Genomic DNA, 27,558 nt, shown 5'->3' with positions numbered 1-27,558 from the left:
CAACATTTCTTCTTCTAAGTTATAGAACACAAAAATGAAAAAGCTGTGCATGTAATTCTTCCTCACATTCCTCAGTTTTCCCTCATCTCTCAGTTTGCTTTCTGTGGGCGAACTGCGCATCCTGCCAAGGAAGCTATCAAGAGAAGGGTTTGATTTTGAAGTACAGAAGACTTACTATTATAGAAAAAGCTTTTTCCCACAGCCTCTTAAATTGCCACTAATGGTTGAACATTTCATACTTTCACAACCACAGTATAAATGGGTTTAATAAAAGTGCCAGTTAATAGAAAGCAAAACTTGGAGAGTTTTTAGGCATCCCTGAATTTAGGTTCTCTGAAACGGCTGTCTTTTTCATACATTTATATATATAACCACGAGTTAACTGTATTATTTACTAAGATAGAGCTTCTAACAAATAAACTAAACTCTTGATGACACTCTAAAATTGTTCCTCATGGGAATATTTCTGTCTAGAAATCCTAAGTTCATGTCTTACATGCTTTATCTTGAGAGGCAAAGAGTAAAAACAGTGGAAACTTTCTGAAAGTGTGCATGCACTCACAGGAGGTGAATGGAGGAGGGTTCTCCTAGAATAGCATTTCAACTATGGCAACTGTACCAGTGAACTAAAACACAGCAAATAGTGTACATAACCCCCCATAATGTAAAGCATTACTTCTGGAGTTCCACACAACTCTTGAAAAAGTTAAATCACATGACAAATGCGAAACAGACTGGTTATTAATTCCTAGACGTTTCTATAATATAAAAGGGTGTATTTTAAAGAAAATGATCTTCCTTTTAACTCTTCCAATAAAATGTTTCTAAATTTGATTTTACAATAATGCTTCAAAGACAATCATATTTAAATATGTCAGATATAAAAACAGCTACTTCATTTAATCAGATTTTTAATTTCTTAATACTTACCTCTCTTTCTATGCGATGATGCCAAATCCAAATCAACATTTCGTCTTCCACTCTATTAAGTTAAAAATAAAAAAATAATAAAATTTAGTTGTGAAAAGTGTCTTAAGATTAGATTTAATACAATATTAGAATAAAAATATATAAAATTATAGCAATGTGCTACTTATATACCAGTCAGGTCAGACTAAAAAGTCTAATAAAAAGTCTCTAAACACTAACTGAAAATAGCTTTAAGAAAGCCCAGGCACAACGGGGCGTCTGGGTCGCTTAGTTGGTTAAGCGTCCGGCTTTCACTTAGGTCATGATCTCGTGGTTCGTGGGTTCGAGCCCCGCGTTGGGCTCTGTGCTGCCAGCTCAGAGTCTGGAGCCTTATTTCAGAGTCTGTATCTCCCTCTCTCTCTGACCCTCCCCTGCTCACGCTGTCTCCCTCTCTCTCTCTCTCCTAGAAATAAATAAAAATTTAAAAAAAATAAAATAAAATAAAAAAAGAAAGACAAGGCACAAAACTCTGAGATATTGAAACTACAAAGTCAAGGTATACACTAATTAACATAGTAAAGTAGCATAAGTTTTTCTTTGTTGTCCTTTTCTTCTTTGGAATCATTGCCCTTTTTTTTTAAGTTTATTTATTTTATTTTTATTTTTTTAAATATTTTTATTTTATTTCTAGGAGGGAGAGAGAGAGAGAGAGAGAGAGAGAGACAGCATGAGCAGGGGAGGGTCAGAGAGAGAGGGAGACACAGACTCTGAAATAGGCTCCAGGCTCTGAGCTGACAGTCAGCACAGAGCCCGACGCAGGGCTCGAACCCACGAACCACGAGATCATGACCTAAGTAAAAGTGAGATGCTTAACCGACTAAGCCACCCAGGCGCCCCCAAGTTTATTTATTTTAAGAGAGAGCAAGTGCATGCAGAAGTGGGGGAGGGGCAGAGAGAAAGAGAATCCCAAGCAGGCTCTGCACCATCAGCACAAGGCCCAGCGCTGGACTTTGAACTCACAAATCATGAAATCATGACCTGAGCCAAAACGAAGAGTTAGATAACCAACCAACTAAGTCACTTAGGCGCCCCAGGAATCTTTGTCTTTTATCTTCCAAATACACTATAATCTTATTAATACCTTCCATAGGGCTAAAGCCCCCTGTAGCAAAGTCTCATTTTCAAAAATTATTACTTTCTCTATTCTTCCTTTTCATTCTTTTCAAAAGCCCCCCTAGTCTTGGCTAGGTATTTTAGAGGAAAAGAATCTGATGAATCCACACTAACAGAAAAATAACACAGTCCTAAGGCTACTAGCAGTGTTTTAAAGGATTTTTAAATGTTTTTAAAAGCCTGCTAAGGGGTGTCCGGGTGGCTCAGTCAGTTAAGTGTCCAATTCTTGATTTCAGCTCAGGTTATGATCTCATGGTCATAGAATCAAGCCCCACATTGGTCTCTGTACTGGGCATGAAGCCTGCTTAAGATTCTCTCTCCCTCCTTCTGCCCCTCAAGCATGCATGCACTCCCTCTCTCAATCAAAAAAAAAAAAAAAAAAAAAAGCCTATTAAATATAGACATCTCAAATTGGTGAAATTGCAGACAGCTCAATAAAACACTGAAGGTTTTCAGGAAGAACAAGTCTGTTTCTGTTGGGAAGGGGGTATAGACAACTATCTGCTCTGCTCATATATATAGCCAACCAAACACAAACCATAGATGACTTACTTATGCACAGACTTGACATTATGGTCTTAGTAGGAATTTCATTTATACTCTATCACAGAATTTTAAAAAAATGGTGCAAAGAAGAAAGGTTGCAGAAGTGATTAAAAAAAGAAAGATTTATTTAGGGACTGCCACTGTAGAAAATCATTACTTGCTTACACACAGACACATGTACCTACACTGTTGATAAACACATTTTGTCTTACATACATAGACACGAAAAATAAGTGTGTTGTCAGGCCATTTGGTGCTACACAAACCACCAAATGTCACAACAGTTTCTGGAGGTATCAGTGTGTCATGCAATAAAACATTTTTATCACACAGTACCTTGGTAATGAGGGCTCACAGAAGACTTTTATCTGAGGCCTCAGAACTAGAATTATCTGTGTTTCCCTTCAACAACTGGTTTGTTATATCTTTTAGACACTGAACAATGTAAGTGATTACACTGGTAATGGTAGCCCACCTTTAGCAAAACATCACAGGATATGGTCTGAGGTGTACAAAATCTTAACCCAGGGCTTTATCTCTCAGTTTCTTTCAACCCTAATTCATTCACCTAATTTATCCTTTTATAAAGTATTTATTTTTATACACTATATCAACTCCTTTGTGGAATAAGGGAGAAAGGGAATAGATTAAGAGAGTGTAGTATGAAATGTTGGTTAAGTATGACAACTATCAATCACACAGTTAAACTTAGGTTTAATTAACTGTTTGCTGAGGTATCTCTATTTACTAAGACAGGAAAGTAGATAATACATCATGTAACACTCTTTATAAAAGAAGGATAAAGCAAAGACACAGCATTAAGCAGATTAGCTTCAGTTATTTTAAGAAAGCATTTCATTCATTCACAAATCAGGATACATGAAGTGCCACTAGGTATCAAGGATATGAATGGTAATACTAAATAACCTGACAGAAGGATACTGTATTTTAGCTGGAAAAACCCAGACTGCCCCCACTGATTGCTCCTCTTCATCTAAACCTCATCTGAAGGCTCAGCCTAGGTCTCCCTTCATGTGCAAAAGAATCTGCTCTGGTGCTAGACCTTCCTACCTCTTATAGGACTATCTTTCTAAACATTCTGTAAGGAAAGATGATCAAGAGCAAATCTTTTTCAAAAATGTGTTTATTAATCTTTTAAAAACTGTAATGGAAACTCAATGAACAATCTTGGCAATTAAATCTAGGCTCAACCTACCTCCAGTGATCTGTCTTTATATTCTGTTTTGAAAATACAACTTTCAAAATGTTTTAAATATTACCAAACAACCCAGTCGTGGCAAGTAGAACAAGTAGTTTTCTCTCTCTCTCTCTTTTTATGTTGATTTATTTTGAGAAAGAGAGAGAGCACACACATATGCAAATGGGGCAGGGTCAGAGAGAAGGAGAGAGAATCTCAAGCAGGCTCTGTGCTGTTAGCAGCGAGCCCAATGGGGGCCTGGAACTCACAAACTGTGAAATCATGACCTAAGCTGAAATCAAGAGTCAGGTACTTAACCAAATGAGCTACCCAGGTGCCCTGCATAACAGGCAGTTTTATTCCCCATTTCAAAGATAACAAAGCTGGGGCTCAGAAAGGTAAAAATCTTGCCCCAGATAAAAACCAACAGTAAATCTTAAGCCTATTATGACTAAGTCAGATTTCACTACTTGTTTTCTCAAAGTATGTCACTTTAATTACATTTATCCTCATTTTTCACCTTTTTATTTCAATGGAAATGAGTTATCAATCTTTAACAGTAAGCTTTGCACACTGTAAAAGGTATCAGGGGCATTACAATAAACCCAGACCTTCTAAGAGGTCTACTGGAAAGAAATACTAATAATACATACTTAAGACTGATGTAAGACAAACCATTAGTGTCTCTCATGACACTAAAAATCCCATGGAAATGGGGTACCTAGGTGGCTCAGTCAGTTAAGCGTCTGACTTCAGCTCAGGTCATGATCTCGCTGTTTGTGGGTTCAAGCCCCGCGTTGGGCTCTGTGCTGACAGCTAGCTCAGAGCCTGGAGCCTGTTTCAGATTCTGTGTCTGCCTCTCTCTCTGACCCTCCCCTGTTCATGCTCACTCATTTGCGCGCGCTCTCTCTCTCTCTCTCTCAGAAATAAATAAAACATAAAAAAAAAATTTTTTTAATGCCATGGAAATAACATGGAGGCGCACTGTGACTAACATAATCTTGGGAAAGCTTTCTGGAAGAGTTGACACTTTAGCCACTTCTTTAGAGGAAGATAAGACCTCCATCAATAAAATCTAGGAGAAGGACATTTAAGGCAAATAGTGCTTGAGCAGAGGCTCAAAAGGTATGTTAAGGGTCAGGCAGGTAAACTCTAATGCCAAAAATACAGAATACTGTAGAGGCTAACTGGCTCCAAAGACAGGCAGGAAACATTTTCCAGAATCTTGGAGTTCTCAGTAGGTAGTGCAGAATCACTCAGGTTTTTGAGTAGGAAGGTAGCATGACCAGCATGTATTGCTACTCTTGTTGTGTGTATTTTCTTTTAATTTTTTTAAATGCTTATTTAGTTTTGAAAGAGAAAGACAGAGCACAAGCAGGGGAGAGACAGAAAGAGATGGAAACACAGAATCCAAAGCAGGCACCAGGCTCTAAGTTGCCAGCATAGAGCCTGATGCAGGGCTCAAGCTCGTGAGCCATGAGATCATGACCTGAGCCTAAGTCAGATGCTTAACCAACTGAGCCACCCAGGCACCCTGTGTGTGTTTTTAAGAGCTCTAACTTTAGGGGCTATCTCTCTCTCTCTCTCAAAAAGTTTTAAAAATAAAATTAAAAAAAAAAGAACTCTAACTTTGGGAACAGTGTTTAAGGAGAGGAAGTGAAAAAAGTACAGAGATAAGTTTGCAAAATACCTGTCCAAGTAAAGGTAACTAAGGTCTGAATTAAAGAGTAGAGACATTAAAAAAAAAATTTTTTTTACAAAAGGGACCCTGGATGTAAACTGGTGCAGCGCCTCTGGAAAACAGTGTGGAGGTTCCTCAAAAAATTTATAATAGAACTCCCCTATGACCCAGCAATAGCACTGCTAGGNTGGAGGGAAAAAAAGGGAGCCTGAGTGGCTCAGTTGGTTGAGAGTCCAGCTCCATGCAGGTCATGCTCTCACAGCTCGTGAGTTCAAACCCCACATTGGGCCCTGTACTGACAGCTCAGAGCCTGAAGCCTGCTTTAGATTCTGTCTCCATCTCTCTCTCTGCCCTTCCTCTGCTTGTGTTTTCTTTCTTTATCTCTTTCTTCTCTCTCTCTCCCCCTCCCCAAATACGAATAAACATTAAAAAAAAATTTAAGAGTAGAAAGGACAGAATGGGCACAAATATTTTACCAAAATAGATCATTCCAAAAAAAATTTAGTGACTGCCTACTACACACCAGGCACTATACCTACAGGTACTTGCAATACAGCAGTAAATGAAACAGCAAAACCTCCTGTCCTCAAGGAGCTTATAGTGTAGTACAGGCTAACATAAAGTGATAAACAAAATTATGTTTGGTGCTGTGGGGGAAAAAACCCCCAGCAAGGCAAGGTAGACAGGGACTGAATATGTGGAAAGGAGGGCAAACTGCAACTTTAAACAGAAGGGTCAGAATAGGCCTCACTGAAAAAGTAACAACAAAATGAAAAGTTGAAGTGAGGGAATTAGCCAGTCAGACAACAGTATTCTGGAGGGGGGGGGGAGGGTTGTCAGGTAAAGGCCCTAAGAGGAGGTTGTGTGTTAGGTTCATGGAAAAGGCACAAGAGGCCAGTGTGGTAGAAGGAGAGTCATTGGAGAGTCATCAATTAAGAGGGACAGTAAAAGAGATCAGAGTGACAGTGGAGCCAGCATATGTAGAGTCTTGTAGACTCCTGTAAGGACCTATGATTCTAAGCTGATAAAAAGCAGTCACTGGAGGTTTTGAGTAGAGAAGTAACATGATCTATGTTATAAAATTATCACAAGGTTGGGAGACTAGATAATGAAACTGATCAGACAGGAATAATAAACAGGAATCTCAGAGACTGTAAGAGAGGGAACATGAACTAGGAGCACAGAGATACTAATGGTAATGAATAAAACGAGGGGAAAACACCATGGTACAATAAAATCTGCCTAGGGACACTGCTCAACTCTCCTTAGATGAGGAATCTTCTTTGCTTAGAAGTTTCTCCGAAATAATACCTTTCTGTTTATGTAGCACTTTATACTTTTCAAAAATACTTTCATACCCATCATCTCAATTTACATAATAGAGAAATTACAGAGCTAAAAATGGAGCTTACAGACCACTCACTTAGTCCAAAAAACCAGTTTCTGTTTGATCTGTCATGTGAAAAATGACCAGTCTCACAGCTCTTCAGAAGTAGAACCAAGGCCAGAAGCCAAGTCTCACACATCACCATAAACACAATAGGCACTAATGTCCTTCTATCACACAGTGGGACACTAAGGCCCAGAGAAGTCAAGTAACACATATAGATTATTCACATATGAGACAGAGGAAGAGCCAAAATGCAAATCCAGCTATGAAACCCCAAGTCCAAAACTACTCAAACAGAAGCAGTCTCTTAGTTTTCACACTGTAATTTACCTGTCACACTATAGCATACTTTACTTCCTGTTTCATAGGTAAATCAGCATCTCACCTGTTTGATTTTTATCTTAAATGCCTGCAGTCCAGGTCCTGAGGCTTTTTTGGTAGGTAACTGAGAATTATTGACAGATTTTAGGTAAAGGAGATATAAACAGACTTGTGAAATGTGGAAGATAGGCAAAAAACATCAGTAGGGCAACTAGTTTGGAGAAACAAAGTTTGAAGCAGAACAGTGGCAAAAAGGATGGTAATGACATACTAGAAACATATTAAAGTTAAAATTTGCAAGGCTTAACTAACTGGATTGTAAGGAGTATGGGGGTTGGCGAAGGCAAGAAAATAAGGAAAAGAAAATAATGAATCCTGAGTAGTACCACCCACTAAGAGAATATAAGAAAAGATGGTTCGAGAGAAAGATGTATTTTTCAATAGGTTAAGATCGGGGTAATCTGACTTGTTCAAGTGGACTGTCCATTAAGGAGTCAGATATATGAATTTGGAGTTTAGGAAGAAGACAGAGCTAAAGAAAAAAATCTGAGAGGCATCTGGGTGGCTCAGTTGGTTGAGTGTCCAACTTCTGCTCAGGTCATGATCTCATGGTTTGTGGGCTTGAGCCCCACAACAGGCTCTGTACTAACAGCTCAGACCCTGGAGTTGCTTCAAATTCTCTCTCTCCTCTCTCTCCCCACCCCCTGACTGTGTGCTCTGTCTTAAAAATAAATAAATAAAACTTAAAAAAAAATAAAGATAGAAATCTAAGAATCATATTAACATATAGATGGTAAATATGTATGCAATATAAATATGTATGCAATTTTTCTTAAAAGTTCTTTTTATTTATTTTTTTTTTTTAATTTTTTTAATGTTTTATTTATTTCTAGGAGAGAGAGAGAGAGACAGCGTGAGCAGGGGAGGGTCAGAGAGAGAGGGAGTCACAGACTGAAACAGGCTCCAGGCTCTGAGCTGGCAGTCAGCACACAGCCCGATGCGGGGCTCGAACCCACGAACCACGAGATCATGACCTAAGCGAAAGTCGGACGCTTAACCGACTAAGCCACCCAGGTGCCCCTTAAAAGTTCTTTTTAAAAAATTTTTGTATGTCTAAAACAAACATATAATATTTACTATAACAAACTCTTATGTATCTATACCCCGAAAACAAAAATCCCTCTTTATTGAATCTAGGTATACCCACCAGTGCATATCCCTCTTCATCTGATTCAGGCTGAGACAAATCAGATTCACTCCTCGATTTGATCAGTCTATAATTTGGACTTGCATGGATTAGCCGGCTCTCAGCAGTAAGACTTTCACTCCTGTCTCATATGCACAAAGAAAAGTTTTTCAATTTGGGATTGTTAATATACATATAATTGAATGGAACTAGCAGCATAGACATAATATATACACACACAGTGAGGAGTAATTATATCTGTCAATGGGAAATCCTGACTCTTGTGTAAGCACAAAGCCCTTTACAATGACATCAAACTAACTTGCATACCACTAAATCACAGAGACATGCAAGTAACTTCATATGTTTGTCAACTATTGTTGTTTATGTGTATCAAAAATTGTCCCTCCTCATTTAATCAGATATTTCTATTCCAGGCTGAATCAGGATCATTCTTTACATTACTTTAATACATTAATATATTACTTCACCCTAGTCAATTTGTATTTCCTCCTCCACCTGTGTGTTCATTTCAGAGGACCACTGTAACTCCAAGAATAAAGTACTTCAATGCATAAAGTCACAAAGAGGGTAAAGTAATGTTTTAAGTTTCTAGCCAGTCCCACCTGGTCATAAGTCCACTCCCTTCAGAGGCACTTGATGAAGGCTGCTGCAACTGTCCTTCTTCCTTCCGCTTCTGAAGCTCATCAATCACAGGACTAACTCCTAATATTAGCAGGGCACACCGATGGATCACAGAGTTGCAGGCAGCCGTGTACACATCCTGACCCTCAGGAAGGTCTGTGCTGACCCTTCGCTCTTGCTGAGACTGGGGAGGTGGATCATCAGCTCGAGCCCCAGACCCTGCCCCACTGTTCATTCTATCTCGATCTCGGCTACGAGCTACTTCACGGGCTGAGAGGAAACACTGAAAGATTTCTGTAACATGCAACACAAAAACAAGGTCTTAACACATGGGGAGAGAAGAGCAAAGAAAATAACAATAAAAATAGTCATAAAGTTTGGATCAAAACCTTACTGAAAGAGGGAAAAATTATCTTTTAGTCATTAAATACAGCATAGTAACTAAGTTAAGATTATAGTAAATACATGTAAAATATAAAACTTTTCACCAAAAATTAAAATAAGAAATAACTATGCCTGTATAGATTTGGGTTATTCTATTTCTATTCTTATTCACGAATTAGATCAAGGCTTTCCAAGTGGCCCCAGACCAAGAGCATCAACATTTTCTGGGCACTTGATAGAAATGCAAACTATCGGGCCCATACCAGACCTTCTGAATCAGAAATTCTAGGCATGGGACCAGCAACCTGTGTTTTAACAAGTCATCCAGCTGATTTTGAGGTCCACTGAAGTTTCAACACTATGGGGTTAGATAAAAATAACTGCCTATTTCTGAAATGTTCATGACCTTCATATGAAAAATGTCAGGTTACAAAAGAAACATAAAATTTAAGTTGCATGAGTTATGAAAAGCCTCCTTTCCCCTTCTAAAGTCTATGTAATTTCGGACATCTATACTCTGCTGTATCTCAAACACATTAAAAAAGCAAAACCACTGAAGGTCTTTGCCAAAAGTAAATATGATAATAATATGCAGCCAAGACTGCCTCAGGAATCAAGTCACATCATCAAGAATGTCTAATACCAGCCCTTCCCAATTCACAAGTGTAAAAAGTAAGTGAGTTTAATAAGGTTCTGATGCAGTGGTAGATACTTCACAATAGGAAAAGAATGTTTTGGTCAACTTTGGAGTGAAGACAGTATGCTTTATGGGGCACCCAAGCAGAAAAGTTGGTACACACTAGATTCACCTGTTAATACAGAAGCACAAACTTTAAAAATGGATTCCATATGTGTATTCTATAGAATTATTATATAATATTTTCGTTATGCTGTTTAAAGTCTCTTATTTCTGTAAAAATCAAAGCAACAAGCTCAGTACAAATCTTGAAATCAGTTAAAGTAATTAAGAGAAGGGTCACTCGAACTTTGGGCAGATCTCATTCTATTTCCAGCTGCTACTAACTGTGGCCCTACACACAGAATTTTGCCTCCTGAAATCTCAGTTTGCCATCTTTAAGATGGAGTAAATACTAGAATGCATCTCATTAGACTGTTGTTGAGGATTATCCATCTATGTGAAGCATCTGACCCAGGGCACAGCATGTAACATAGGTGCTCAAAAACCATAGCTGATTCAAAAATTATTACTTCCCAAACAACTATTATGCTTTCTCTTACTATAAACATGTTACCATGTTTTCCCCTTTGGCCTTTGTTTTCCAGAATTTCTAAACTAAGTTTTAAGTTCAACAGCAAAAGTTCCTTCAGCCTAGGTTTTTAAAATTTAATTATTTTCCCTCCCCATCTCCAATCCCTTTTCACTCGTTTGTTTTTTTTTAGTGGTTTTTGATTTTGAGGCACTTCTGAATCATTTTTACAAGAATACAAAACACAAATAAAATGATAATGAAGTAAATGTCAAATTCATTGATACAGATAATCCCAATAGCAAATACATGGCTAGCCATAATGTTTTAGTCTATAAAGTGAATATACATTTTAACTTGAAATAGCCAAATCACTCAAAAGATACTAACAAATGTTTAAAAGCTTTGGTATTTCCTTTTAAACATCTAAATGAGGGGCGCCTGGGTGGCTCAGTCGGTTAAGCAACCGACTTCGGCTCGGGTCATGATCTCACGGTTCGTGGGTTCGAGCCCCACATCGGGCTCTGTGCTGACAGCTAGCTCACAGCCTGGAGCCTGCTTCAGATTCTGTGTCTCCCTCTCTCTCTGACCCTCCCCTGCTCACGCTGTCTCTCTCTCTCAGCAATAAACATTAAAAAAAAAAAAAAAAAAATTAAACATCTAAATGATTACCTTTAAAAACTACTGTAGCCTTGGAATATATACAAGTATGGAAAGTGTTACTTTACCCAGCCAATAGAATTCTCATGCATATTCTTGTTCTCTACTGATAATGGCAGTATGTATAGTCAGTGGGTAAAATTTATAATTTTAAAAAGTGTGACATATAAAAAATAACAAGGCTCTCCTAATAAGTGCTGCAAGTGGCTCTCTTCCTCACCACACAGAGGGGCCAGGCCAATGGACAAATTGGTACCCTCCAAAACATTTCTGAATGACCTTACCCAATCACTCATTGGCATTATTTCATGCATAAGACTCAGTGGAAGAGTTACTGTTTCTAAAAGCCTGCTTTCAGAGCTTTCAAACATGCAATCCAATAGCTTCAAAATGGAACTAGCAGTTTTTAAGAGCTAAAACATTAGCTAATGTAAATTCAGATCACCAGGAGAGCATCAGATCCTTTTAGAAAAACCATAGAGAAATGTTTGCCTTTCTCTCTCCAGTCAGTTCCCCAACCACAAAGAATGCCATGATGTGTCCATCTGTGAAGTAAGAAAGGTGTACTCACTGCCAGCTGTCATCACTTCATGTTCCCGTTCTTCTTCTTCATCCTCCGGCTCGGGATGCCCTTCTTCCCTGTCTCGCTCAGCCTGTTCTTCCATTTCAGCTTCTTCATCAATGGTCCGGGTAAATGAATGCTCCTGAGGATCAACATCTGCAGAGTCCTGGTTTTCCGAGATCTGAAAGAAACCATCAAAGCTACACTGAATATAGTTTTCAAAAACTCTGAAAAACTTGATTAAAACTTTGACTTTTTTATCATGGAAAATGCTGCTAATATCAACAACACATTAATTTCATTACAAAAATCCAGAAGATACAGTGAATAAATCTGAAAAGATTAGAAAGAATCTATGTACACAAAATATGTACTGAGACACCTATATGCTCTTTTTACCTCAGTATTTTGACTAGAATGTCATAAGTTGATTCAAATTTATATTGCTATTCAGCTATAACCTTACAGAACTTCAACTTAAAATGAGCTGAGTATAAAACCAAGCATAAAAGGTAATTTTAAGAACATGAATTTTTATACCATTCAGTCTCCCTCAAGCTGTGTATGTATGCTATTACTATTCTGTATAAATGTTTAATAATTCAATTTAAAATAAGTATTTTTCAAACTTATTTTGGAGGGGGACACTTAAGCTCTACTCTTAGCAAATTTCAATTTATACAAACAGTACTGTTTTTAATTTTTTTTAATTTATTTTCCCCTAAAGAAACCATAAATTAGAAATCTGATAAAAACAATGTTAATTCTATTTCCAACAGTGGTTAAGCTAACTAGAAGTCATCTAGAGGATAGAGTCCTTGCAACAAAAGTTAAGAGTGTCACAAATACCATAACAATATGTATCATTTCCCCACAGATTTTAGTATAAAATACAAGTGGAAAAATTTAATGACATTCTTGGATGCTTAATAAAAGTTATTTTGTGATTGACACCGAGTAGATAATTCAAGATTTCACAGAGATGGGGATAGTGAACAGTCAGGCTCATATCTCAAAAAATCATTATCCCCATAATATGTAAGTTTCAAATATAAGCCTCAACAAAACAGAATATTAATACATTTCTTGGACCTTTAAGTCACTAAAAAATAGTTAGATCCACAAATGTCAAATCGGTGCATGCTAAAAGAATTCTAGAATATAAATGTAAACACAGAGTTTGGTTTTTAAAATCTAAGATCTCAGTAACAGAGTACAAAGCATCTAATGTATAAAGTTTCAAAGTAATCATTTCTGAAGGTAATGTATTATCCAGGTTTATAATTATAGGATCATGTTATCAAGATTACCCAGCACTTTAAAAGTCACCTATTGTTGTTACAAGAATAACTTCTGGAATAATCTTAAAAGGTTTCAATCTTTACCACAAGCAGTGGACAATTCTAATCCTGAGAAGGCTTTCTTCCTTATATTCAGCTAACACTGATTCCTCCATTCAGTTGTTACCTTTTGGCGCCGCCTATGCCCTCTGGAAAAAGAAACACTGACTTCCTCTTCTACATGGAAGCTTTGTCAGTATTTTTAAGACCGCTATCATGTGACTCTTCTTTGTTTTCATTTCTCTAGGCTAAACGATTTTGACACTTCCAGTTTTCATATAAGATGACTTTCAGAACTTTTACCAATCCAAGATAGCTTCTGTTAATGCCTCTCATAAATTATGGCATCCCAAATTAAACAGGATAATTCAAATGTGGTCTGATCAGCTTAAAATAAAGGAATATTTCATATGATCTGGAGAACTCAATTTATTCTTACTTATACAGTCTATGAATATACAAACTTTCCTAGCAGCCATATCACTTGATAAATTGTGGTGTTAAATAAACCCCAAATCTTTTACTCATCCAATTTTTCCACTATAAAAAAAAGTATGTACTCCATATTGATTGAACATCTGCAATGATCAAGGCACATTTTTTCCCCTCACATAAACCAATAAGAAGCTAGCTCTCACAGCCTGCAGAAAAACAGAAATTGACTGATTTCCAACTTTACCCATCTGTCTCGTGATGATGACCTGGTCTGAATAAGTTCAAGGTTCTTGCAAGCAAGTAAACGACTTCGAACTTTGTACACACAACGGTACACTTCTGACAAGCTTTTACCAGGTTGATATCTAAATAAAGAACCAAAATAGAAAAGTTACCTAATTTCTAACATCATGAGAGCAAATATTTGTCTGAGGATAGTTTTAAGTTACTTGCCGGCTTTCTCCACATGCTTGGCTAAGTAAATTTGTGTGTTTCAGAAGGGCTGCAAGAACAAATCTAGACACAGTGTCCAAGAGTGACTCGTTACTTAAAGTTGCACTGTCCCAATCTGAAAACAAAAATGATGCATTAAAATTTAAAAGGGCTCAGAAAACAGTTCATAGGTCATTTTAATAGCTTTAGGAATTCAACAGCTGCATGTTATCATTTCCTAAACGTTATTTAACAAATGCACTACTAGATCCCATATACTGTTCTGTGTGCTAGGGATATAGCAGTCAACAAAACTAATTCCCTGATCTCACGGAATTTAGTATTCTATTTGGAGGGAAGGGAGACACCAATAAATATAAATGTTAATATGAGAGGAAAGTGCTACAGAGAAAAATACAGCAGGGCAAAGAGAACAGGAATATCATACTATTTTATACAGGCTAGTTTGCAAAGGTCTCTGATAAGGTACAGGACATGTAGACAAAATCAGGAAAGGTGGCACAGAGAAACAGTGTCCCCTCAGAAAAAACTAGTGTAGAGGCCTGAGGTGGGTTCAAGGAGGCCACTGTGGCCAGAACAAACTATGCCTGCCCAAGTAGTAGGAGACATTAGAACGTCAGCTGGAGACTAGATTGCACAGGGCCTGGTAGGCCACAAAAGTCCTTTAGATTTTACTATGAAGGAAGTAGGAAGCACCATTAGAAGGCTGTGAATGGAGATACAATATGATTTGACTTGTGTTTTAAAAGGCTGACTCTGCTGAGTGGAGAACCAGATAGGGACTGCAAAAGCAGTACTACAGTAACTCAGGTGAGAAATGATGGTGGCTCAGACCAATGCAGTAGCAGGGGAGGTAGTAAGAATTGGTCAGATTCCAAAAGCATTTTGAAGGCAGAGTTGACAGGATTTGTTGATGGATCATATGTGTGAATACAAGAAGTCAAAGCTGACTAGAAATGTGCTTAGAATGTGGTTGGCATTTACTGATACAGTCAGACTACAGGAAGAACACTTTGGGGAAATGAGGAGGTGAAATCAGGAGTATGGTTTTGAATACTATTAAGCATCCTAGTAGACAGACTGAGTAAATTTGTCAAGTGTGAATATATCTGGTATTTGAAGCCATGAAGTAGATACTGTGAAAACAAAAATGAAATGAAATGAAATGAAATGAAATGAAATGAAATGAAATGAAATGAAGTGGGTAAGAAATGAAACAACGAACACAGATGAGTACATGCAATAGAAAACTGAAATCACAGCATCAGATGATGAGAACTAGGCAGGTGCTTTCTTTAATTCCATGTTAGACAGTATACATTAAACACGTAGTTCATTCAGATTTCAAATGGGGGTGAGAGGTTTACTGTCTGATAGACTGTTAATTTGGTGGATTTACCATGCCACTTAAAAATAAAACCAAACAAACAAAAAAAAAACACCCAAAGGAAATATCAAGTCCCAAGTTAGCTTTATTTATTCTTAATCCCTTCTTAAAACTCTTTTCTCGGGGCGCCTGAGTGTCTCAGTAGGTTAAGCGTCCGACTTCAGCTCAGGTCATGATCTCACGGTTCGTGGTTTTGAGCCCTGCGTCGGGCTCTGTGCTGACTGCCAGCTCAGAGCCTAGAGCCTGTTTTTCAGATTCTGTATCTCCCTCTCTCTCTGATCCTCCCCTGTTCATGCTGTCTCTCTCTCACAAATAAACATTTAAAAAATTAAAACAAAAAAAACCTCCTTTCTCAAGAGAAAAAATTACATCTTGGTTTTCCAGTCATTTCTGTATGCTTAGGTAAAAAACTAAGTTCAGACTTACCTATTTTACAGGTTAAAAAAAAAACACTCCAACAATATAAACATGCCTGATATTAAGGAAATTTTACATTGGGGTGCCTGGGTAGCTCAGTCGGTTAAGCATCTGACTTCAGCTCAGGTCATGATCTCACGGTTCGTGGGTTCGAGCGCTGTGTTGGGCTCTGTGCTGACAGCCAGCTCAGAGCCTGGAGCCTGCTTCAGATTCTAGATCTCCCTCTCTCTCCGACCCTCCCCTGCTCTCGCTCTCGCTCTCTCTCTCAGAAATAAATAAATTAAAAAAAAGATTTAAAAAAAAAGAAAATCTTAGAGGCCACAGCAAATCTTTTTTTTTCCTCCTAAGCAACTTTTTTAAATTTCCTTCCAGACTTCGTTTCCAATGTATGTTTAATTGTTAGAATCACAGTACATACACAAACTTACATCACGTTTTCCTTACTTTCTATTATGTCATACCATAAGCACTTTTTTTTTTTAAATTTTTTTTTTTATTTATTCTAGGAGAGACAGAGACAGCGTGAGCAGGGGAGGGTCAGAGAGAGAGGGAGTCACAGACTGAAACAGGCTCCAGGCTCCGAGCTGGCAGTCAGCACAGAGCCCGATGCGGGGCTCGAACCCACAAACTGCGAGATCATGACCTAAGCGAAAGTCGGACGCTTAACCGACTAAGCCACCTAGGCGCCCCAATAAGCACTTTTTTTAATTACACCAATTTAATGCTTTATTTTTTTAATAGTTTATTGTCAAGTTGGTTTCCATATAATACCCAGTGCTCATCCTTACAAGTGCCCTCCTCCATGCCCATTACCCCCCTTCCCGTCTCCACCTCCATCAGCCCTCAGTTTGTGCTGCTATGAACAATGGGGTACATGTGCCCCTATGCATCAGCACTCCTGTATCCCTTAGGTAAATTCCTAGCAGTGCTATTGCTGGGACATAGGGGAGTTCTATTGTAAATTTTTTGAGGAACCTCCACACTGTTTTCCAGAGGGGCTGCACCAGTTTACATTCCCACCAACAGTGTAGGAGGGTGCCCATTTCTCCACATCCTCACCAGCATCTAGAGTCTCCTGATTCGCTCATTTTAGCTACTCTGACTGGCGTGAGGTGGTATCTCAGTGTGGTTTTGATTTGTATTTCCCTGATGAGGAGGGATGCTGAGCATCGTTTCATGTGTCTAGGCCACAGCAAATCTTAAATGATAGACTATGTTATATAAAAATTTTTCCACATTAGGTTCTTGAGAAATCATCTGTTCCAAGGGAATGCTTGCTATTCTGACAGCTGCTATGACTTAAAATCAAACATATCCCATTTCAAGGAAGCTAATGCTCAATTTAAAATGCAAACTAAAGTAAGGCCCTCTGCTCTTGTTTCTAATTTAGCAAGAGATTATCCTCCTATACAATTTGTAGAGTTATCGGTTCTTTTCTTCATTAAAATTAAGGTCATTTCATATCAAGCGCTACAAAATGTTTCCACTATACAGGTATAATGTCTAAGCAACAGTGTATATGCAATTCTGCAAAGGCAGTCATACAATGAGTTTTTATTCATCTCATGTTTATATCTTGTTTTTAAAAGTTCTAACTGCAACTACCAAGTGATAATATGATACAAAAGGAAAACCCTAACTGCACATTCCAATCAAATGATGCAAAAATGAGAGAATATCAGAAAATACAACTCAGTAAGTTTTTTCCCTCCTCCATTACCATATTTTTCCACTTCTGCTTGGAGTCAACACAATACAGAATGAATAAATAAAATGAATGATAAACTGGATGAAATTAAACTTTCAAAGATATCATATCTAATGGTGTTTTAAAGATCTGAACAATGTGCACCTTATTTCACATTCATTACACAAAATGAAAGACAATAAAAGATTTTACCACTTTTATCACAGAAGGGAGACAATTCAAAGAATAGGGGAAAACTAGAGATATGATAAGCAATAATACCATAGAGAAAGACAACTAGGGATATGGGATTCTGAACAATCAAGGTCATTGTTAAAAATGAAAACATGGGAACTGAAAAGAAATCAGGTATAGCTTTTGAAAACTTGTACATAATTTTACTAATCAAATAATATTAAAATTGAAATAACACTACATAATTGCATAGCACTTTACTACTATACTCAATAGTCCATCTTATTTCAAACTGATATCTTCACCAGCACTCTGTAGTGGGCAAGTGTTTTACAGAGAAGGAAAATGACCAGGCCTAGAGCTTATACTTCTATATATACAGCTTTTTGGTTCTTACCCTAGGGCTTACAAAGGGAAGAGATTCATTAACAGACTCTTAAACTAGGTCTATTTACACTGCAAGGAATCCTGCAGTAAAATGTTTGCCTCTGTATCTATCTTATATATATATATACATACATACATACACACATATATATATATATAAATCTCAATTTTCCCATAGCAGGTTTGCTAAAATGCATACCTATTTTCCACAAAGAGGAAAAAGAAATTTGTTGGGGTTTTGTTTTTTTTTTTTTTTCATTTTTTTTAACATTTATTTTTTGAGTGCAAGCTGAGGAGGAGCACAGAGAAAGGGAGACACAGAATTCAAAGCAGGCTCCAGGCTCCAAGCTGTCAGCACAGAGCCCGACATGGGGCTCGAATTCATGAACTGTGAGATCATGACCTGAACCTAAGTCAGATGTTTAACCAACTGAGCCACCCAGGCGCCCCAGAAGAAATTTATGTTTAATGTTATTTGTAAAATACTTTTTCTGGAAAAAATAAGGTGATTCCTGGGATTCTCTATTTACGTGTATTACACATAATGTTAGTATTATAAGCTATCTCCATATTTACAAACTTTATCCTCTTCATCTTACCTTTACTAACAGCATAATCCTGCATGCTGATCCAAAGACTTCGAGCAGGCTCTTTTGAACAACCCAATGCCAAATCTACGTAGACAGCAATTTCAGGTCTCAGTTTATAATCAAAAGGTTTCTGTTCTTCATTTCCCGAAAGAGCTACTTCTAGCAGGCAACTCATACATTTATCTAAAAAAAATTCAAGTTATCAATTTTAAACCTGAACAAGTATGGTGCTACAAATAAAATCTCAGCACTTTTACTTAACCCATATGAATACATTTCAAACCATTTTAAGTCAATGCTACAAAGGTAAAGTCCTTTAACATTTCTCAATGAGAAGTAATATCACCTTCCAATCCCAGCCAGAAGGATGTGTGACCAAACATAACATCCAGGGAGGAGTGGTAGCACTGTGGTAGGCAGGAGCCAGGGAAGCTACATGTCCTACATGTGTAGCACAGTCTTACAGAACTCTTTTGTTCAAAATGGAATGATACCCTCACTGAGAAATATGGCACCACAGGGAAAGAGGCTAAATAATAACTTAGTCTTTTTTCCAGAGTTAAGAGAAAATAACCAGTTAAGTACAATTCAAGGGAGAGCAAAGATATCATGAACAATTTCTCTACTGATATTTACATTTGTTCAAGTGGTTCCTAACTTTTTAATGGGACATTTTGGCATTCAGAATTCATTTTCCATTTAAAAAACTGCTAAAATGGTAGGTTTTGGGGCTACTACCAAAAGTTAATTTAACCATAATATAAATGAATTACCATATATTTGCAATTTTACAAAGGACAGTGCCCTTTTCCTAATATATGCAAGTATTTTTCTTAAGTTTATTTATTTTGAGAGAAAGTGGGAGTGGGCAAGGGGCAGAGTGAGAGAGAGAAGAGAGAAATCCCAAGCAGCCTCCACACTGTCAACACAGAGCTCAGTGCAAGGTATGAGCTCACAAACTGTGAGATCATTACCTGAGCCAAAGTTGGACACTTAACTGACTGAACCACCCAGTCATCCCTGCAAGTATTTAAACTGTATTTTAAGTATTTAAAATGTGACTAAATGACTAAAGTAAATATAAGAGAAATATGAGGAAGGTAGAGATAAAGATATTTTTGTCCTCAGGAGGACATTTGTGACTATTAAAGAACTAAACACTTGAAAAACCATAATTTTACTTTTCTTGGTACAACTGTATCTTAAATACCAGTCTAGAATCCTCAGCCACGGCCAGAATCACTGTGTAGCTCATAAATAAAATGATGAATATATATTCTATTTGGAAAAGGAAGAAAATCTTAAACAGCTCTTCTCACTCCCACTCCCCAAACCTCCAAAACCCAAGGCAGAATATGTGATGTTTGTCTTGGCTTCTATCTTTTGTTTTCCCTCTTGACTGAGATTCTCTTAGATTGAGATTTCTCTTAGACTTTCCATCTTGGACACTGTTTTGAGTCTCTTTCTCTCATCAGAAGAATAATGAATTATAAGTCAATGAGACCACCTAGGCTACCTAATCAACTCTTTCTTTTATGGATCAAAGTCAGAGGCCCAGAGAGATTAAAGTACAAATCCTAAATAAAACAACTAGATCATCTGTTCAGGAACTGGAGAGATCATCATGTTCTGACAGCCTGAGAGCCAGCCTACCAGCAAAGTAGACAAATGGGAGATGAGGCAGGAAAGAGAAACCCCAAAAGCACCATAAATGGGGAGGAAAAAATAAGGAATTATACAAGGTAGCTAGCATCAGCATCAAAGTAGACAGGTTGCAATGGTGGGTGGAAGGGATTGCCACTCATATTTGGGAGGTTATTTGAAAACTGAGTCATGGTAACTTTACAGAGTTTTACATTCTATGAAATACTTTCATAACCTCCAACCCGCAGAACACAGTAATCAAGGATTTTCCCATTTTTATGAATTAAATGACTGCCCAAAAAGAGCAATAAGTAATGACAGGGTGGAACCAGACCTACATTGTCTTAGTTTGGAGGCTCTTTTCATTATACAATACTGCAGGATTTAACTTTTTCTGAAGACTACAAATTGCAGATCTCAGAATCCCCACCCAGCTAATGTTTCACTTGTTTGCTATTAGTTCTCTATTCAGCAAACGCACAAAAAGAGAAAGCTCCACTGGAGGTACAAATACAAACAAGTATTTTAAACATTATAGAGAAATATATTACCTAACTGAGGGGTGTCCATTTCTACACCATCACTAAAAAGTGGAGTTTTCATCCAATATGCGGTGTCCTGTTCCTCTGGAGACACAGGGGAGCCCTGAAGCATACCACCAAGACACCGTCCAATAAGGAGAGCAATCGTTCTTTCCAGATCAACAAGCCACACCCAGGACTGAGCTGGCTGAGGTAACGGCATGCCGGCAGGATCAATCACTTCTGGCCCTCCTGAAGACAAAATCATTAGTAATTGTGTCTTATTTGGTATTCAAGAGTCTCAATCTTTCTCATTTCTATTGCATTGCAATAAGATATTGAAGCAAATTAATTTTACATTGAAAATATAAATCATAACACTTTCCGTATATATTCTCTTTACTAGGCTAATTTAAAATATATTCAAATAAGTTTGCCATCAAATAAAAATTTCCTTTGTAAAGTTACTAATTTTAAGATAAATGATATTAAAACAGTAAGAAATATCCCAAGGGATTGTTTTCCTACTTTTCATTATCCACATCAAATTTCACCGTAACAGTGAGTACCTGAGGCAGCTCATCCCTCCAAAATCAATACAAGAGTTGATCCAGTAAAATGACGTTATTGTTTAATTTGTTTTTTGTTTTGAGAGAGAGAGGGCATGCATGCACACAAGCAAGGAAAGGGCACAGGGAGAAGAAGGGAGAGGCTGTTACGTTTTTAAGGCCCAAATTCAGAACTGTCTCATACTTAAATCCAGACTCATGCTTTCTTACTGTCATCTGTTTTTAAAAACTCTTCACTTAAGGGGGAAAGGGAGAGAGGCAAACCATGAGAGACTCTTGAATGTTGACAAAAACTGAGAACTGATGGATATAGGGGGGAGGGGGGATGAGCACGGAGGAGGGCACTCGTGGGGTAGAGCACTGGGTGTTATGTGGAAACTAATTTGACAATAAACTATTTGTAAAAAAAAAAAAAAAACAAAAAACAAAAAACAAAAAACTCTTCACTTAGAAAAGAAAAACTACACTTAGCCATGAAGACAAGAACAGATGTCAATGAAATCATTAAAGAAAAACAAAGATCAACAAGTCCAAAAGCTCATTATTTAAAAAGATTGATAAAATGGACAAACCCATAATAAAATTAATCCAGAAAAAAAGATGGCATTAAATAAAAACTAGACATAAAAAAGAGGATGTAACCACAGACACACTAGAGATTTTTAAAAAACCATTAATGAGTGGGGCACCTGTGTGGCTTTGTCACTCAAGTGTTTGACTCAGCTTCGGCTCAGGTCAGGATCTTACAAGTTTGTGAGTTCGAGCCCTGTATCACGTTTTGCATGAACAGTGTGGAGCCTGCTTGGGATTCTGTCCCCCTCTTTTTGCCCTCCACCTCTTGCTATCTCTCTCTCAAAATAAATTAAAAAAATAAAAACTTAAAAAAACATTAATGAGTGTTATGAACAATTTTATGCCAATAAATTTGAAACACAATGAAATTATATTTTCTGGAAAACTATCAACTTCCAATTTCAGAAGAAACAAAAAGCTAGGTGAGAACAATAACCACAAAGGGAAGAAAATTAATAGCCAAAGTTTATTTATGTATCAGGGTCAGACAGACTTTATAAATAAAGTCTTCTAAAGTTTCAAAAAGAGAGAATCTCTACTTTACGTAAATCACCTCAGAGAAAAGTGAAAAAAGGGAAGACGCCAAACTGATATGAGATTAGTATAAATGTGGTAGTAAAAATGACACAAAGATAACATAAAAATGGGAAATTACAGAAAAACATCAGTTGTGAGAACACAGATGCAGAAATCGAAAATAAAATGACACCTGATTCACCTAATAGAAATAGATGAATCTTAACAAGTTCTGAGATGCTTTAGGAAAACAAGAGTAAAGCCGGAAGAGTTCCATATAAAGCCTAACAAACATCGTGCTACAGTCGTAACCTTGGCACTTGACTTCATCTAAATCTAGCTGTTACAGAACCATACAATGCTAAAGTAAGACAGGCCCTCAGTGTCATCTTGTCCAATCCCCCATCCTTCCAGAAGAAACCAAGGCTTAAGAAATTATAAGCAACTCGATAGCTTCCCAGGGGAGTTCTACCAGACATTTAAAACGGAATTAATACCAATTCTTCTCAAGCTATTCCAAAAAATAGAAATTGAAGGAAAACTTCCAGACTCATTGCATGAAGCCAGCATCNCCGAGAGAGCATGACCTAAGCGAAAGTCGGACGCTCAACCGACTAAGCCACCCAGGCGCCCCAAACCATGAGAGACTCTTGAATGCTGAGAACAAACTGAGGACTGATGGGTGTGGGGGGGGGAGGGAGGAGATGGGCATGGAGGAGGGCACTTGTGGGGATAAGCACTGGGTGTTATATGGAAACCAACTTGACAATAAACTATTTGTAAAAAAAATAATAATAATAAATAAATAAATGAAATTATAAGCAACTTGCCCAAGATCATATAGCCAAGTCACCAGCCTTATGCCTTAGTTCAGGATTCTTTCTAATAAAACATACGGCCTCACACATGAAAGATTTTTTTTTTTAATTTTTTTAATGTTTTATTTATTTCTAGGAGAGAGAGAGAGAAAGACAGCGTGAGCAGGGGAGGGTCAGAGAGAGAGGGAGTCACAGACTCTGAAACAGGCTCCAGGCTCTGAGCTGGCAGTCAGCACAGAGCCCGACGCGGGGCTCGAACCCACGAACCGCGAGATCATGACCTAAGCAAAAGTCGGACGCTTAACCGACTAAGGCACCCAGGTGCCCCTCACACATGAAAGATTTTTAAGACTTCAGTAATCAAGCTCCTTTGAAAGCCTTATGATGGACTTCAACAGAAAAACACATGGTACTTTAAGCTATATCCAATTGAATAAAATCATCAACATTTTATATATTAGAGTTAATTAAAGTGCCATGCCTAAAATCAGAATGTATATATATATGTGTGTGTATATATATACATATATATATATCTTGATATATTCTATCAAGTATCTTAAAAAGCCCACACATATAAAGACAGATTCCCATTTTTTACATTTTGTGTATCTACATATCCAACCAAAATACAAAATATTTTACTGTCAAATAGAGATTTAAAACTAAAGATTCTCTTCATTTCAGAAATAAAAGTTTCTAATCAAATCAATCCATTGATTATAAAATGTGTCATGCTGCTGGCTTAATTATGAAAGAATGCTTTCTTTATCATTTGATGTAAGATGCATCTAATTTCAGGGGCGCCTGGGTGGCTCAGTTGGTTAAGCATCCTACTTCGGCTCAGGTCATGATCTCACGGTTCATGGGTTCGAGCCCCGCATCGGGCTCTGTGTTGACAGCTAGCTCAGAACCTGGAGCCTGTTTCAGATTCTGTACCTCCCTCTCTCTGAACCCTCCCCTGCTCACACTGTCTCTCTCAGAAATAAATAAAAACATTCAATAAAAAAAAAAGATGTATCCTAATTTCAACCATGTCAAAATTTGAAAAAAATGTGTCTGAGAATCAGTGAAATATACTATTCAAACCTGATGACCATACAAAGACCCTATTTATGACACTGTTACATACGAACACCTTTCTTAAATTTTCCCATTTCAGCTGTCCTTAGACTACGAGTTCTTAGGCCATAACCTTACCTTTTGATTACATAAAACACCCAGTGTCAGATCTGATTTACCTGACGCACACAAGAGAAACAACTTTTCTCAAAAGCATTATTTGTTGCTTTACTCTCCACACTTACCATGAAGAGGCCACTGTAACTCTTGGTCTTCTAAAAGAGCGGCAGCTGGCAGGAGTCTATTAAGGCAATCAAGAGGTGGCAACAAGTCGAGAAGGTAACTCAAAAGAGGCCGTGCCACCGACACAGGGAGTAACAGTAGGGAGTTAACAATCTGGCAGAGCATACTCCCTGCAGCTGACACGTATATCACATCTATGAAGGGTAAGAAATTCAAAATGGATCAATTGTTTCGAACAAACTTTGAAAAGGAAAAACCTAAGAATTACTATTTTAGCCTAAAACTAGAGTACACTGATTCAATAACTCTTTGTTAAACATCTATATGGCACGGATGTGACATTAGTAATTACTCACTTTCAGAAAGTACCACTAACAGAAACTTCGTGGGAAAACATATATATCCTTGTGCCAACACATTCAAAGGATTACAGCTACTTCCCTTAAAATGCATTATCAATTTCTCATTCACAAATTTATTCACATTTTCAGATTTGTTCAAGAAATATTTATTGAGTATAACATACAAGGCACTGCTCTAGGTGAAAGGGAGTCAGCCATTAACAAAGATACTTATATTCTATGTGTTTTATTATTTTATTTATTTCATTTTTTTGAGAGAGAGCGAGCTTGCGCACAGGTAGGGGAAGGGCAGAGGGAGTGAGACAGAATTTTTGGCAGGCTCCATGCTCAGTGCGGACCCAATGCGGGGCTCAATCCCACAGTGCTGGTATCAGATCTGAGCCAAAATCAGGAATTGGAGATGCTCAACCAACTGAGCCACCCAAGTGCCCCTCTATTTCTTAAATTTACTTTGAAAAATAATTAAAATCACTTCAAAACATCTTTTTATCTGTATTGGTTTTAAATTAATTTTATTTCAACATTTCACTGTATATTGGGGCAGGGTGGATCATCAGAGATGAGGTCTGTTTGAACAGATCAAATTTTAAATACCCATGGAACAATAAAGTGGCTGTTTCTAGAAAGCAATGGTTTTAGTTTCTTTCTTTCTTTTTTCAGTTGGGGAACTTCAGAGATAAGGTGGTTTTGGAGAGACATACTGAATTTTAGTTGCCTTCGAGACAACCAAGAAGGGACACCCAGTAGTAGGTAACTAGAAAAGTGTGAAAAAGGAGTTCTCAGCCAGATGCAGATATGGGAAATCAACATATGATCAAAGAAAATGGGACCAGATAAGATTATTCAGGGAGAAAAGAAGGTTGAAGGAAAAATTCAGAGGGTCTTAAACATTAAAGAGCATGTCCAAGAAAGAGGAGCTTATAGGAACCAACTAGAAAAAGTGATCAGTGTGATAGGAGTAAAAAGAGGATTGCAACTACACAGAAACCAAGAAAAAAGAAAGCACTGCAAGGGGGAAAGTGGAACACTTGGCAAATACTGAAGAATGGTAAAGAAAAAGCAAATAAAACTTCACTTTATGCCATTTAAAATTAATTTTTTTTAGTATGTATCATCCAGTATCTTTAAATTAGGGCTCTTCTGGGGGTGTCTAGATGGCCCAGTTGGTTAAGTGTCTGACTCTTGATTTCGGTTCACATCATGATCTCACAGTTCTGAGATCAAGCCCAAATCAGGATCCACGTTGGGCATGGAGCCTGCTTAAGATTTTCTCTCTCCCTTTCCTTCTTCCCCTCCCCAGCTTGCTCTCACACACTCTTACTCACATGCACTCTTTCTCAAAAAGTTTTAAAAATTTTGAAAAAAATTAAGGCACTCCAGATTAATCATATCAATCACTATTAACCATCACCCAACAAAAGCAAAGGGAGAGTCAAGATCATTCCTATTCCACTCAGAGGTTTCTGGGTCCCTTAAGGCTTTGGAAAGGCTAAGAAGTCTTGCTTTACAACCGATTAAAAGTCAAATCCAGTACCAAACACACCTCTTAATTTTTCTCCAACGCTGCCATTCCAAGGACTTTCTTTGAGCAAATTTGCAGAACGTGAATAAATATCTGTGGCATGAGGCAGCAAGAGCTGAAGGTGTTTATGAAGCAATGCCACACTGCTTGAGTTCTGGGGGAAAAAAGTTCCTAAATTACTACTATAAAAGATTCAAGGTACAGAAATATCACAGTTTACCCAAATATCTGAGTTTCAAGGTCCCTGAGAGATCACCATAAAAGGCAAAGAATCACATACCTCACTAATGTTATTGATATGGCAAAATGCCAGCAGTTGTTTCTGCAGTGAACACAGGAGTTCATGAAGATGAGCAGGCTGACTGTTTTCCGAAGATGATGTTCCAAGTAGAAATTTGTCACTATTCTTTTCTAGCTCTCCAAATGCTTGATCCTAAAATGATACATAAAAGAAGATTAAATCCAAAGTACTTAAAAATAAAAATAATGTCTTACCATAAATGATTGACTTAAGAAGCCACTCTCCTTTCTCCCGTTATCAATCTTTAAATCTTTGCACTGTTGTTCTCAGCTCTTAGACAGCAAGATTTGTCAAGCAATTTCAATTTGTTTTACCATCTAAAAAAAGTAATGCACGTTTCACCACAAAAACATTAAAAATAGAGAAAACCATACAATAGCCACAGACAACATATTTCAACATTTTAATGCTGTTGCTTTCCATACCTTCTGTAAAAGTTTTGTTTTCATATGCTATATGAAAAGACACAAATGAAAACTTGAACTCAATTCTTCTAAATTAAATTAGTTTATAATTATAAAAGAAATAAGTGATTTCAACTACATTTAAAAAATAGGCAGAAAAAAAATGGACTAAACAGACATAACCACTAAATATAGTGTGTGATCCTGGATTGGGGAAGGGGTTGCTATAAAGCACATTATTGAGGCAAATATACAAATCTGAATATGGA

At 37.4% G+C, this 27,558-nt stretch overlaps 1 protein-coding gene across 7 annotated transcripts in view; it reads right to left on the bottom strand.

The window, feature by feature from the left end:
* The window catches only part of HERC1 (HECT and RLD domain containing E3 ubiquitin protein ligase family member 1), a 145,317-nt gene that overhangs the window by 87,189 nt on the left and 30,570 nt on the right, over positions 1 to 27,558 (bottom strand). For 6 of the 7 annotated variants that reach the window (XM_077747491.1, XM_077747535.1, XM_077747517.1 and 3 more), the window contains exons 14-24: positions 26,865 to 27,017; positions 26,606 to 26,738; positions 24,703 to 24,894; positions 20,950 to 21,171; positions 18,764 to 18,937; positions 14,092 to 14,206; positions 13,883 to 14,003; positions 11,873 to 12,044; positions 9,031 to 9,343; positions 8,426 to 8,546; positions 931 to 982 (exon numbers count right to left, since the gene is read on the bottom strand). In XM_077747491.1, coding sequence (XP_077603617.1) covers positions 931 to 982; positions 8,426 to 8,546; positions 9,031 to 9,343; positions 11,873 to 12,044; positions 13,883 to 14,003; positions 14,092 to 14,206; positions 18,764 to 18,937; positions 20,950 to 21,171; positions 24,703 to 24,894; positions 26,606 to 26,738; positions 26,865 to 27,017 — 1,768 coding nt within the window. The remainder of the gene's footprint in view (positions 1 to 930; positions 983 to 8,425; positions 8,547 to 9,030; positions 9,344 to 11,872; positions 12,045 to 13,882; positions 14,004 to 14,091; positions 14,207 to 18,763; positions 18,938 to 20,949; positions 21,172 to 24,702; positions 24,895 to 26,605; positions 26,739 to 26,864; positions 27,018 to 27,558) is intronic. The other variant, XM_077747540.1, reaches the window with a different exon arrangement.

Source organism: Crocuta crocuta, unplaced genomic scaffold, assembly GCF_008692635.1.
Source record: "Crocuta crocuta isolate KB4526 unplaced genomic scaffold, BGI_CrCroc_1.0 scaffold130, whole genome shotgun sequence".
In the NCBI taxonomy this organism is placed as follows: Eukaryota; Metazoa; Chordata; class Mammalia; order Carnivora; family Hyaenidae; genus Crocuta; species Crocuta crocuta.
This window is presented reverse-complemented; position numbering and strand designations above follow the sequence as displayed.